The sequence below is a fragment of the Condylura cristata genome, unplaced genomic scaffold, assembly GCF_000260355.1.
Source record: "Condylura cristata isolate star-nosed mole 26May11 unplaced genomic scaffold, ConCri1.0 scaffold00029, whole genome shotgun sequence".
NCBI classification, from domain to species: Eukaryota; Metazoa; Chordata; class Mammalia; order Eulipotyphla; family Talpidae; genus Condylura; species Condylura cristata.
In genome coordinates this window covers 9,967,175-9,981,138 of record NW_004567130.1, presented here as the reverse complement: position 1 = coordinate 9,981,138, position 13,964 = coordinate 9,967,175, and the positions used below count along the sequence as shown (strand labels likewise).

Here is a 13,964-nt window from a genome sequence, read left to right as displayed (position 1 = left end):
CTCCTGCATCTTCCCCATTCTCACATCTGCTAAGCAGCTCCTGTAGTCTCAGCTCCTCCAGAACTTTGAGATTTGCTTAGAGAGGAGTAGTCTCCTTCAGTTTAAGCAGGAATTTTGAATTTTGTGCGCCAACCTCTCTGTTGGTTGAGTCACCTCTGCATCCTCAATGGCCCCTTTGTGAAATTATGTGGACAGACACCTCATTCTCCTCTCCTGGATGGGGTTTCCATCTCAACCTCAGCTCTGGCCTCTCTTCTGCAAACACCTTGTGCCTGCTCTCTGGTGTCCCCACACCAGGCCCATCTCAGCTCCTTTCAGCTTTTCTCTCTCCAGTTCTTATTGGCTGTCATTTGGGAGGAGTACTTGCTCAAATTTACCTGGTGAGATGACTGGTGAACTCAGTCATCCAGGGCTGGGATGTGAGCCTCCATGCCCTTTGGGCACTGGTAAATGTCATGCAAATGAGTGTGTCTGCCCTGGGCAGGTTTCCCATCTTTTCTCCTTCCTGAGCTGCAGGTAACTTTGTTTCTGGCCCTTATTTGTCTTTGGGTCGATGTTTCTCACTCAGCAACATTGTGGAGTTTTCAGGGGCAGATACCTTGTTCATGTTAGGGCTCTGGAGTAGAAAGGGTTTTGGATGGTGACTATAGAGGTGATGACAGTGGTGATGTGGGAGGTGTTATAGCATGGAAATGACCAAATATAAAATTGTGATAGTGGATGTGGCAAAGATTTGATGGACATCATGGTGCCAGCAAAGGTCAAGGTGCAAGTGATGGTTCAGATAAATGGAGATGGTGGAGGTAACAGCAAAAATGCCAACAGCAGACAGATGTTGGTGATGGTCAGGCAGAAGAATGATGGGCTGGTGGTAATGGTGATGAAGTGGAGGAACAACAGAGGTAAAAGTGGGGGTGGGTATTATATTGATGGAAGCTGACCCCAACAGCTGAGGGGTAGCTCAGGGTGGGTATTATATAGGTGGATTTGGAGATGGAGCTAAGGGGTCGCAATGAGTAAGGAGGTAGGTGGTTGCATTGCTCAGGGCACCAGAAAGGGAAGGAAAGTTAGAACTTATCCTGCCTAGTCTTCTTCTATGTTACAGATGAGAAAACTGAGGGCCCTAAGAGAATCTGGCATTTGCTGAAATCCTGAAAGGGGTGGGGACAGATCTAAGTCCTTGGCACTAGTCCTAGGCCTCAGCTAGAGAACCAACACCCTTTGGACACTGGTAAATGCCATGCAAATTTCATCACCAGCAGATTTCCCATCTTTTCTCCTCCCTGAACTCAGATGATGCAGGCGACTTTGTTTCTAGCCCTGCCACGGACTAAAGTGGGGAGGTCACTGGGATTCTTGATTTGTGTAAGGGAGCTAAAAGAAAACAGTAGCTACCTCCAAGTTTTCTCTGAGGATCTGGCAGGATAACGCATGTGAGGCATTTAGCACAGGCTGACACAGGTACGCTCTCAGTTAGAGGAACTGCCGTGGAGTTCGTATCAGCAATATCGTTTTCATAATTATCATCTCCTCCAAGCTACCCATTTGTTGGATACTGAAACTGAGGCCCAGTGAAGGGAGGGGGAGAGAGGGCCTCTGAGTCTAGGCTCTGAGACCTAGACATGGCCTTGCCAGGGGAAGGGGGTGGGAGGGCGGACCCTGACTGAGAATTGAGTGGGGAAGAGCTATATTTGAGCTCCTGGTATGATGACTAAGGAGGCTGATAACAGGCTCCTAGGCGCAGGGTGCAGGCAGGCCGGGGGCAGCTGCCAGGGAGAACCGCCCCCCTGGAGACGGCTGTCGGCTGTCTCTGGAGGCCCCTCCTGGCTCCCTGCCTTCTCTCACCCCAGGGGGTAAAGATGGGGGTGTACAGAGACAGAGGGTACAGCTTGTCTAGCCCCCTCCTGGAGACTTTTAGTGCTACCCCTCAGCTGTTTGGGTCAGAGATAGGAGAGGAAGCTGGTGGCTGGCAGATCTTCACAGATACACTCCATGGTAAGTCATAGTTAATACACAAGGCCCTATTTGACAACTAGATCCCTGTTTGAAGAAACTGAGGCAGAGAATTGCACAGTGGTGGGCAGCAGGAGACAGAGCAGGGGATAGATAATTCTCCCTCACAGAGGTGATCAGTGAACCTTTTTTCAGAAGGGGAGTCTGTGTTGCCCAGTGAAATGGAGAAATGCCCAGGGAAACAGGGGAAGCGTCAGATGCAAAGGTATGGAATGTAGAAGATTCCAGCATGGAAGGATGCAAAATTTGGAAATGTACCCCATGGCCCTTTGACTCAGAATAAAGACACCAGAAGCAGGGAAGGGAAAGAAGGCTTTCTTCTCCCTCTTTTCTCCTCCTCTTCCTCTACCTGCCTCCTAGGGATACCTGAGTGATTACAGTACAGAGGGGTTTGTTCTCCTTCCCTGATCCAGGCCCGCCGAGAGGGAGGTCTGTGTGACTACTATCTGAGAAATGTCTCAAGGTGTCGAGGGTGACACAGGTATTGTGGAATGTAAGAGGGAAGAATTAGGGAAGACTTCCTGGAGGAGAAAATATATAGGGCAAGGAGGAGCTTTCCTCTTCCCGTCCTTCCCTTTGGGGCTTCTTCTTGGTAACAAGTGCCACGTGTTACATCGGTCTGTGTTCTTACCTGGCACTGTGTTCTTACCTGGGGGCAGATGTCATCTTCACCTCCCATTCTGCCCTCAGGAAGTGAGCTCCAGGAGGAGGGGTGACTTTCCCAAGGTCGCACAGCTGGGACTGAGCTCAGACATCCCTCTTTCCTCTCCTCCGCTCCCCCTCCTCCCAGGCAGCCAGGCACCCGCTGTCAGCTGCTCTGAAGTGAGTGGCTATTTTTATTCTGGTGCGAGGGGATCTCAGGCAGCAGAGCCATGTAGGTTAGAAGGCTCTAGGACATCCGGCTTTGCAGGCAAGGAGACACTTACCTCGGGAACTGGGTCTACTAAGCTAACCCGGGGGCTTTCATTTCTTGCAAGGCATCCTGTCCTACTCTTCCATGTCTCCAGAAACTTCTTTATGGGAGTCCAGACAGAGCACAGACCCAGACTAAGCCCTTGTTATGGCTTGTTCCCGATCCAACTTGAGCTCTATTTGGTGTTAACTGAGCCCTGACCCCATGTTGAGACTCTGACCATGGTGGATTCTGACTCTAGTCACACACTAAGTCCTGATCCAAGCCTGACAAAGACTGAATCCAACATGAGACATCAGTTTTGGTCCTAGGTCGAGCCCTGTTCCTAGCTTAAGACTGAGCACGTCAGAGACTGAACTCTTAAGGGTGGTCTAGACTAATTGATTTTTGACTAACTGACAGACTCCAGGTGTGGTCATCTACTGAACTCTAAACCTTGTGACTGACTAAGCTCTGAGCCTAATTTTGGTCATAGACTAAGCCCAGAGCATAAAATTGACTGAACCATGAACTTAAACTGAGGTCTGACCTGGGTCACACCCTGACCTTAACTGTGCACTGAGTCTGGTCAAAGACCTGAGCCCTGAGCATAGTCAGAGACTGAACCTTGATCCTGGTCACAGATTAAGGTGAGCCCCACTCTGGGCCCTGACTCAGTTCTAAACCTGGCTTTAGGCTAAGGGCTGACCCTAGCCTTGTCTTTCTTATCCCATCAAAGATTAAATCCCAAATCCAGCTCTACCTGAGGAAGGCTGCTGGCCTAGATTACCACCTGTCACATAAGGGCATGGATCTGTTCTGGGAGATACTAGGCCTATCATGGTGGCCAAAGCCAGAATGTTCCGGTACTGTTATGGCTGTGTCTCTGCAATTGGTTTCACTGACTGGGGAGTGAACTCTCAGCAGCCTGGGCTGTGGCCCTTCTAGGCCACAGTGTCCAGGTTAATGCAATGAGAGTGCTTTGGTGGCATTTGTCCAGTGTACAGTGTGGGCCCATGGGGGCCTGAGGTTTGGCTCTGTTAGCAGAAAAACCACAGGCTCTATGAGGCCTCTGGTTTCAGCCACTCTGAGGCCTTTGCTGGGATGTGGGATGGGGTAGTGGGAACCCAAGGCTTGTAGACCACTATTTTTGCAAAAGTTTACTTTTATGTTTAGATGATATATTTTCATTACAGGAAATACAGGCCAAAAAAAAATTCACCTATAATGTCATCTACATTGAGATAAGCATTTTGATTTCTCAGGTTGTTTCTTTCTAGAGTTTGTTTTTTGGTCCAGGATTGTATATATGCATATTTTATAAAACTGGTTGACTACCTGTTGCTGCTACAATATCTATTGTAGTCCATGTCTTTCTCAACAAGCTTTAGGAATGGGTCCCAGTTAGTTAAACCAATGAGCAATTCCCATTTTCCCAGACACATGTTTATATCAAGGCTGAACTGTGAGATATAAAGAGACTTCTACTCAGGGTTTTTTGGGAAAGAAAGTTGTTTTCTCTCCTAAGAGGTTGCCAAACAAAGATGACTTCTTGATTAGATGTGAATGAGGAAGACTGTGACCCTGATTATAGTGGTCACACCTCAAAACCATGCATACAACTGGCCTCATGATAAGCAGATGCTATGAAGGACAGAATGTTGTTTTAAATATGTATCTATTGGGCCCTCCCTGGTGGCACAATGGGTTAAAGCACATCATCATGAATCTTGCTTCAGCCACTTCACTGCAAGTTCAATCACCAACCAGGGAGCTGACCCACATGGCGTGGCAGACCTCTCCTGACCCACCCACTGCTCCCCTCAGCAGTGTACTTCGCTGATCTGCTGTTCTTCTCCCCACTCTGCCTCTGGTGAATCCTCTCACCACTCCTGCACTCTGGCCTGCATCACAGATCTGTATGCACAAATAAATACATCCTTTTTTTGCATACAGGAGTACAGGATAGAGATGCAGGGGCGGTGAGAGGATTCACCAGAGACAGAGTGGGGAGAAGAACAGGCAGGCTGACTAAAATACACTGCTGAGGGTTGCAGTGGGTGAGACAGGAGCAGTCTGCTGCACCATGTCGGTCAGCAACCTGGCCAGGGATTGAACTTGCGCAGCAGCAGCAGTGGCTGTGAACAGATTCACAGCGCTGCACTTTAACCCATCGTGCCACCAGGTGTCACCCTTGGAGACTTCGTAACCCAGATTGAACCTTACCAGAATCCGCTCTTGCCAGTAGACATTTTTGTTAGTTGAGTCAAAAGATTTTCCCCTTATTGTCCAAGCAAGTTAAACTTCTGTGACTTGCAGCCTATAGCATAGCAACTCCCAACTGACATTACTATTTCATAACAAAAAAAAATTAATACCATAACAGTGAATTTAAAATTTAATAAAATTAAAAATTAAAATGTAATACCATATCAATGAATATAAATAACATTCACCAGGTTATTTATCACTGTGCTACATCATTTTAAACAATAGCATGATTTTTGTGTGTGTATGTGTATAGAAGAACTGGTGTGTAGGCCAGAGGTACAGGGGGTAAGAGGATTCACCAGAAACAGAGCGGGTGCAAAACAGGTGGTTTACTGAAATACACTACTAAGGGGAGCAGTAGGTGAGACAGCTGAGGTCTGCTGTGCCATGTGGGTCAGCTCTCTGACTGGGGATTGAACTCAGGCCAAAGCAGTGATAGTGTTGAGGTTTAAACACTAGGCCACCAGGGAGGCCCCCAATCGCATGGTTTTCTAACCTATTAAGGTGCCATCATTCCCCTTCTGTGATGTACTTAAGCTGTGTCTTTGGTTTTTCACTATGTTAAGCAGTGTTTTGATAAACAATATTGACTCAGAAATTGATCCCCTCTCTTATTGATTAATTTGAATCAAACTGTCCTTCTGAAAGCTTGGAGGAATTCATACTCCCACAGCAGAAAGTAGTGTAGACATAGCCTATTACAATAGCCTGGACAGAACCAATTGCATTTACAGCGTCCTTGTTTATTTATAGAGAATGGCTATTAAATAATAACTCTAATCCTATTATTAAACCATTGCAATCAAGTCAGTGGATGGAGGTAGCAGGCCTAACGAAGCAAAGGGCTAGGAACTAGCGAGATGCTGAAGAGGCTGAATGTTTAGGGCCTGTGAAAATGTTTTAACTTTAATTTATTTTAAAATCAGAAGTAAGGGGCCTCCTGGTGGTGCAGGGTTAAGTCTCAGTGCCGGCACCACGGTGGCCTGAGTTTGATCCCTGGCTAGGGAGGTGACCCATGTGGCATGGCAGACCTCTCCTGTCCCACCCACTGCTCCCCTCAGCAGTGTATTTCAGTAGGTCCACCTGTTCTGCTTCCCACTCTGGTGACTCCTCTCACCCTCCACACCTCTGGCCTATACCCCAGTTCTTCTATACAAAAATAAATAAATCAATCCTAACACATCTAAAAAAAAATCTGAAGTGAAAAATAATGACTGTCTAATGATGAGCCCAGCCTAGATTACAATCATCTTTCAAATCAAAAGTAGTTATAAAATCAAATTATATTACTTACTTAAATTTTATTATTACTATTATTATTGGAGGAAGGGGCCCAGGGCCTCTCGGTTTGATGTTGAGAAGGAACTGAGTCCCAATATAGATTCACTGGCAAAGGGCACTCCGGTCCATTTGCTGTGTCTGCCTTAAGCTTGAAGGGGGAAGAACCATCCTGAGCTAGTCAAATTTGCTTTAGTGAGAAAAGCACAGAGACAGCTGTGCTCTGACTCCCAGACTGTCATTTGTATCCTTTCACCTTTGAGTCTTTCTATTTTCTGGAAACGGAATTCATGGGACCTTTACGAGATAAGGAATGAAATAATTAAAGCTAACGCTAAAGGGCTTCATATGTATTAAACCTCTCATTCTCTCAGCTCCTACTGAGCATGTAATATTCCTAGCGCCCAGTGTGTTTCCCATAGATTTGAAACCCTAATCAGAGTTTCGTCTGGAGAACTAAAAAATAGAAACGAGGCTGGCTTCCCCAGGTATCGGTTTCCAGGTTCTTCACCGCTCAGAAGCCCCTCGGCCGTTTGCATCCCGCCGGCGCCCTCTGCCGGCGCGAGAGGGCACTGTCTGGCCACCTGCAGCTGAAGCGTCCTCGCTCTCGGTCGGCAGAGGGAGCGTGGACCCTTTGGTGCTGGGGACATACAGGACTGAGGGCCAGAACGGAGCCTGAACCCCGCCCGCAGCTAGTGGGAGGCCACCGAGAGGGCCTGGGGCGGAGACCCAGAGCTGGGAGGGTCTCCCGAGGGCCGGGCCCAGCCCGCGAGCCCAGACGTGGCGCAGTGGCCCGGCGACTCTCCTCCAGCCGGCGGACTGTCCGCGGTGGCTTTCGATGATCCTCCAGCTGCCTCCGCGGCCTCTGTGGCTGTTATTCGCGGCCCTCGCGGCCGCCACCACTACCTTCCGGCCCGACTGGAACCGTCTGCACGGCCTGGCCCGAGCCCGGGTAGAGGTGAGTGTGCGGCCGGGGAGCGCAGTCCCTCACCAAGGCCCTGTAACCCTGCGGATTTCGAATTTCCCTCAGTGCCAGGACCATCGCTCCCGCTCCTCAGGTTTAGAACACCCCAGACACCAGATTTTGCTGCCTGGAAATATAATCTCCTTCCCAAGTCCCCATCTGGCCAGATAAAGGCCCCCCACCCTCCCTCGACCCTTTCCCCCCTCCACCCACATATAAACGCTGGCTCGTCCTCACTCTTCTACAGGCCTATGGCTTTCCCAAATCTAGTCTCTGGGGCCCAGCTTCCCATCCTCCCATTACTCCACTTTTTCTTGGAATTCCCATTTTTCCAGGGTCTCTGCCTTGGGTAGGGAAGACTTTCTGGGCACATCCCTACACTCACTACACAAGAGCCAGACAAGGGGCTTGGGAGCTGCAGTACCGAAGCCAGCCAGCCGCAGCAACCCCTACGCTCCCCCCTGCCAAGAAATTCCCTGCCAGAGTGTCTTGCTGTATGACTTAGATCATCACATAGGGCCTTCTCTGGGCCTTAGTTTTGTGTGTGACAAAGGGGAGGGAGCACAGGAGGGAAGATTGGGCCAGTGGTTGTGGGGTCTGGACAACTGCTTAGAGGTGGTCCCCCTCAGAGAATGCAGGGAAGGGGCCCTCTCTGTTCAGTGGAGTGTGGGCCAGATGGCAGGTTTCACCAGTGGGGATCCCCCATGGCAGTGTGGAGCTGTTTGCTTCTGATTTGTCTCCCTCCTGTGATTCCAGGGGTCAAAGGCCAGGCCCAGGCAGGTCCCGACTGTCTAAAAGGGGTAGGGTGTTCCTTTCTTTTGGGCCTTTAGGAGTGAGCAAACAGTAAAGATGTGTAAGCAAGACCTCCAACGCTGGAAATAGCCCTTTGGGTCTCTGGTCTTTCTCTTCCTTTCCTCTGGTGTCCCGAGGCCTTAGTTTCCCCTTCTGAACAGAGCTCCCCTGTGCCTTGGGGTCATTCACGTCCTGACCTAACTTGGTGAAATAGCCCTGAGGGTATGGTTGGGGCAGATGCCAGGGACTCCTGACCTAACCCATTTTGTCCTCCTCCAGACGTGTGGGGGATGACAACTGAATCGCCTGAAGGAGGTGAGTGAAGGAAGGTTGGCCCCAGGTCTTGGGGGGTGGGCAACATGGGCCTAGTGATCAGGGGGAGAAGATCCCTGGACAAGGAGTCAGGAGTCCACGCCTGCCTGGCTGTTGGCCTCACCAGACTTCAGTTTCCCTTTGGTCCCTGGAGGGGCTGAGGTTTGGGGTCTGATGCCCTGGTTCCTCCCCAGGTGAAGGCCTTTGTCACCCAGGACATCCCATTGTAGTATCCTTTTTCTGTTCTGGGGAAGGGAGGATGGAGAGGTTAGCTGGGCAATCTGCCAGTTAACTTCACAGAGATAACAAATGTTTTCACCTGACAAATGGAGTTGATAGTGGCTGTCCAGAGAATACGGAGGTGGTCTCTAATTTGGGTGGGCGAGAGAAACTGACTAGCGATGAGTGCCACAGAAACTGGAATGGAGAGCAGGGCCCTCCACTGTTTACCCTAATTTCCTTGCATAAATGAGAACCCCCTCTGGGCAAATGTGGCAGAGTGGTCCACATCGGCCAGGCGCCAAGGCCCCCACCTACCAGTCCACTGCTACCTACCTTAACACCACCTCCAGCCACAACCTGGTAATGAAACACCTCCCAGGCGCCGACCCAGAACTGGTGCTGCTGGACCACCGCTATGAGGAGCTGGAGGTGAGGCCTGGGGAGGCGGGGCTACCGGGAGGTGAGGCCTGGGGAGGCGTGGCTACAAGGAGGCGTGGCTACCGGGAGGCGTGGCTACCGGGCGAGGGGCGGCCCCGGCGCGCTAACTACCCTCCTCCCTCACTTCAGCGAATCCCACTAAGTGAAATGACCCGCGAGGAGATCAACGCGCTCGTGCAGGAGCTCGGCTTTTACCGCAAAGCGGCGCCCGACGCGCCTGTGCCCCCCGAGTACCAGCGGGCGCCCGCTAGGCCCGCCGAAGACGCTCCTGACCACTCGGATTTGTAGGTCCAGGCTCGTGATACCATCCTCCCACTCTTCCCCTCCCCAACGCCCGAGCCCTGGGGACAGAATGAAGCGCTCAGCGTCTCGGGAGCACCTCCCTCGTTGGGTGTCGACACCCCGCGTCCCCAAGCCAGCAGGGATGAGTTGGGGGTACCCCTTTACTCCTTCCTTCTCTTCCTAGCACCATTAAATCTTCTTAACTGAGACTCGACTCCTTCCTTGCTACGGGAGGGTGGGAAATAGGAATCCTCCAATAACCCTGGAGACCCAGTATCCCCTGCTGCTGAGCTGATGGATCTGGGGAGGAGGCACACCTTGTCGAGCTATTCTCCACCCAACCCTCCAAGAGAGGCAAGAGTCAGGAGTCAGGATCGTTGAAAATCAATAATTTATCAAAACGCTGCGTGTGCAAGTGGGGGAGGGTATCGCGACAGATAGGGGGGGTGGCAGGTGCAGAGGGAACGGTGCCTGGACGTGGGGGCAGATTGCCAAGGCCGGCAGGGCGCGCGCGGAAGCCTAGACATTCTTGCCACGCATGCGCAGCTCATGGCGCCGCAGGTGGTTGTAGAGCGACTGCACATAGGTGAAGACGCACTTGGGGTCGGGCTTCTTGCCCATGATCATCATGTCCTCCACCTCCACGAGGGGCACGCAGTCCACCAGCATCCTGCAGAAGGGGGCACGGGGATGGTGGTCAGCGCCGGTCCCGCCCCTTATGGCGACCCTGTACCGGGGTCTTTTCCATGGCTGTAGGCTGCTGGTCTTCCACAAAATCTTTATCTGCTGAAGGAGCAAAGCCTTCCAGGTAGGCAGGAAAATCCAGGCCTGCTTACTCAAGCCTGGAGGCACCCATGTAGGGAGCAGGGCCCAGCAGGTGTAGACAGGTTGGCAGGAGGGAGGGGGTGAACTGTGGCCCATCCCAGTAAGACAGGGCCCTAGCCCTGGGAGGTGCTGACCCAGGCCTTCTCTCTGGAGGTGGGCCTCCTGTTCACTCTCCAGCCCACACAAGCCTATTGGGCCATTACATCTGAAGGGGCCTGACCACTGGCAAACTGCAGCCAATGAGCACTCGTGTGAAGTGAGTTTGTTTTGGCAGGAAGGCTTAAGGGCAGGAATTATGTGGTCCCAAGACAGCCAACGGTTCAGCACTTCCTCCCATATTGTGCCTTCATGGTCAATCCTGGCACCTTGGGAGGGCTGGGACCTAGCCCCGGCTCACCTAGACTCCTTGAGGGAAGAAGCCTGGGAAGACTTCTGCCAGACCAGGTTTTACTGCTGACTATGTGTGGGTGCTAAAAGTACCCATAAAGCCCTGCCCTGTGACTCAGTTTCCCCACCTTTATAGCAACAGTATATTCTCAGCCTCTGATGAGACCTTGGGAGCCCTTCAGATGAGTGAGGGATTCCTGACTCAGCTGCTGATGCCCTATATACCCTTAGGGTTGTCCCTGCCCCTCCCCCTGGTGTTTCTCCCTGGCAGAGAAAGTTTCTCTCTGCAGCTTCTTCCAGCTGTGGCTATCTCCCCAGGGATTCCTGCCTCCCTAACCCAGATTGGAGCTTCCTCCCACCCCTGGTGTCTTCCCTGGAGACCTTATAAAGCCATTGTTTAGACCGGACTCAGGCTCAAGGCTCCAGCTGCCCCAGTGACAGGCCAAACACCAGGCAATTTGAGCATCAGGATGGCTGAGTCACACTTTCCAACTGGATCAGGGCCGGGCTGGGCCCCTCTCCCTCCAGACTGGCCCATTGGGCAGCAGCTCCTAAGTCCATATATGACTTGGAGACAACACCAAACCCATCCTCCCGTCACCTGCATGAGGCTTCTCTGCGTTTATATATGTACATATGGGCTGGTGCCCACAATTGCTCCAGGCCCCACAGGGCCTGTAAGTGCACCCCTAGTTCTGTCCTGATGCTATTACTTCTGGCCATCTCCTAGCTCCCTCCTCTGTAGAAAGAAGGTCCTTTTTTCTTTCTACAAAATGGGTAGAAAAAGAGATGGGGTAAGAAACCTTGAGCCACTGAACGGGGGTTGGGGGTTCCAGTGAGTGGCCCCTGCTCTGACCTCACCCACAAATCCGATCTGGGCACTCTGAGCCCACCTATCCACCTATCCTGGCCTGGAATGGCCTGTTCTCTCAGGATTGGGATTCAAGGGGATTCTCTGTGGCCTTGAGGTGAGGTTACCAGAGAGGAAGTGTCACAGCCAGCTTGGGAATCAGGACCCCAACCAGAAACATCTTCCTATTTAAATGGCCCTCAGTCTTGAGCTTCCCAACAGGGAGCCTGGCCCTGCAAATTCCTAGTGCCTAAAGTGGAGGCAAGCAACTTTGTGGACCCTCCTCCCTACCCGAACTGGACTCATCAGGAAGCCTGTCCTATTCAAGCTGCTCTATCTATTATAGTGTATTTCCTCCCCTTCCCTTACCCAAGGGCTATTTTAGAATGCTAGAACATTCTGGAAACCTTTCATGACTCTTGTCCTCAGGTAGAAGTTCGGCTGCATCCTCTTCTCCCTTACACCTAGAACATAACTTCTTGCCCTTTCTGAGTACGCCATACTCTTCATCTCTCTCAACCGTAGCTCTGTGCCTAGGCTGACCTCTGCCTGGGACTCCCTCTTCTTCCTTTACCCTGCACTTGTTCAGATCCCAGCCTAGTTTGCACCTTTTTTTCAGGCTGCTGTCCTAGATTTGCCGGTGTGTCAGCTGCCTCCACTGGGTTCCCAGTCTCCTAGGCTACCTCCCTCTCAGACCTGCTCACCTGGGTTTTCGCTGCCACCTGCTAGGTATCACCTGCTAGGTCTTGAATGACCAGGAAACAGGGTCTTAGTTGGCTCTTCCGGCTCCTCTCAGGGCCCCTGTTCCCCCACCCACTTCAGTCTCTCTGTGCCCTACTGAACAGATTCCAGCATAACGGGGAGAGGCGGGCAAGGCGGCATTTCTCACCGTGGGGCCCCAAGCAGGGGTTAGGACTTTTTGGTTTTTACCAGCCCCTTCTGGACCAGACAGCGGTAGAACTCCTGGATGTACGTGTACACGCACTTCCAGTCAGGCTCTCGAAGCCGCACCATGTCCTCTGTGTCCAGGAGCTGCGGGCAGTCCGCATGGGTCCTGGGGAGGGTAGGGGGCCGGGAAGGGGCGGGGTGGTGGGGCCCGGGTGGGGAAGAGGCAAAGAAGAGAGAGGGGAGGAAAACAGAGAGACACGCACATACACACACACACACAGAGACATGAGTTCAGTTACGTTCTCAGTGCTGCAGTCTGCCAGCCCCCCGCATGCCCCCTCCCCATTGTGGACGTGCCGCTTACTACCCATCACTAATGGTGTGCGATGCAGACAGGGGTGGGGGGCCAGACCAGTCACAGGTGCAAAGAACTCTTGGGACAAGCAGGAACTCGGGGTGGGGGGCAATGGCATTGATGCCAAGGTTGGAGAGGGCTGTGCCCCAGGGAGGGGGGTGAGGGAGGCGTGAGAGGAGGTGGAGGGAGAGAAAGAGGAGGAAATCTAGGAAGGGGAGTAGGGGACCAGAAAGAGAAAGGGCGAGAAGACAGAAGGAAGAAGGTGCTGAGAGTGAGGTGAGCAGACGGGGCAACGATTCCAAAGTGGAAGGCTTGTTGATATCCTATATAAGCCTCTGGCAACACCTATATAGGCTGGGCGGGCACGGTGCCCGGGCCAGGAGCCTCCTTTTGGAATCTCCAGCCGGGATCCCGTGGGAGCAGGAAGCTCTGGTGATGGTGGGAGGAGAGCAGGACAGAGGAAAGGAGAGAAAGAGGGCGGTTGGAGGGGACATGGGCAGGGCCACCTGGTGGGCCTTGACTGGGGCTGGTAGGCGGGCCGGCGGCTCCTTCGTTCCGGCGGCACCTGGCGCGCTCAGCAGCAGGTGGGTGGGGCGGAAGAGGACAAGGGGCTTTCTGGGGAAGGGGGTCTCAGCTGCTGTCTGACTGTGGCTGACAGCTCCAGGGGTCCTCAGGGCATCTGGACCGGCTCAGAAGCTCAGCCCCAGATGCCCAGCCGACAGCAGTAGGGCTGGGGCCCAGACTTACTCAGCAGATGAGAAGGCCACCTCAAAGTTCTGGCGCCGGTTCTGTGGGTTCAGCTGCCCATAGTCAAAGGCTTCTGGGAAGAAGTTGTGAACCAAGGCACAGAAGGCCATCCCGTCACTCCAACTTGAGGAGAAGTTCTGGATGTCCACGTGCTAGGGGTGGCGGGAGGACGGGTCAGTTCCCGCATGCCGTCTAACCCACCCAGCATTCTGACATTCCAGATACAGGGCAACTGGTCTCAGACAGACTCTGTAGCTTGCTCAAGGCTGCATAGCAGGTGAGGAAGTCATCTCGTCAACTCTCTTGTCTCCTATTTAGGGGGACCAAGTGACCAAGAAGTCCAGCACCACCCACCCTAGGCCATGATCATGCCCTCTCCACTCCTATCCTTACTTACAGAAATTTACCCAATGCTGTGCACAAGGCAATGAGCAGGGAACTGGGGGGG

At 52.4% G+C, this 13,964-nt stretch overlaps 2 protein-coding genes across 5 annotated transcripts in view; one reads left to right on the top strand and one right to left on the bottom strand.

Moving 5' to 3' along the window:
• The first annotated feature begins 7,081 nt into the window (after window positions 1-7,081).
• On the top strand, window positions 7,082-9,671 carry LOC101624967 (selenoprotein M). Its single transcript, XM_004690917.2, has 5 exons — window positions 7,082-7,412; window positions 8,490-8,525; window positions 8,717-8,751; window positions 9,095-9,173; window positions 9,312-9,671. The coding sequence occupies exons 1-5, from the start codon at window positions 7,293-7,295 to the stop codon at window positions 9,468-9,470; spliced, it is 429 nt and encodes a 142-aa protein (XP_004690974.2). The 5' UTR covers window positions 7,082-7,292; the 3' UTR covers window positions 9,471-9,671.
• Window positions 9,672-9,838: 167 nt separating this feature from the next.
• SMTN (smoothelin) overlaps window positions 9,839-13,964 on the bottom strand; it is a 21,008-nt gene continuing 16,882 nt past the window's right edge. For 3 of the 4 annotated variants that reach the window (XM_004690916.1, XM_012731016.1, XM_012731015.1), the window contains 3 exons: window positions 13,517-13,668; window positions 12,416-12,580; window positions 9,839-10,134 (listed from right to left, as the gene is read on the bottom strand). In XM_004690916.1, the coding sequence (XP_004690973.1) occupies window positions 12,436-12,580; window positions 13,517-13,668 (297 nt within the window). In that variant the 3' untranslated portion in view covers window positions 9,839-10,134; window positions 12,416-12,435. The remainder of the gene's footprint in view (window positions 10,135-12,415; window positions 12,581-13,516; window positions 13,669-13,964) is intronic. The other variant, XM_012731017.1, reaches the window with a different exon arrangement.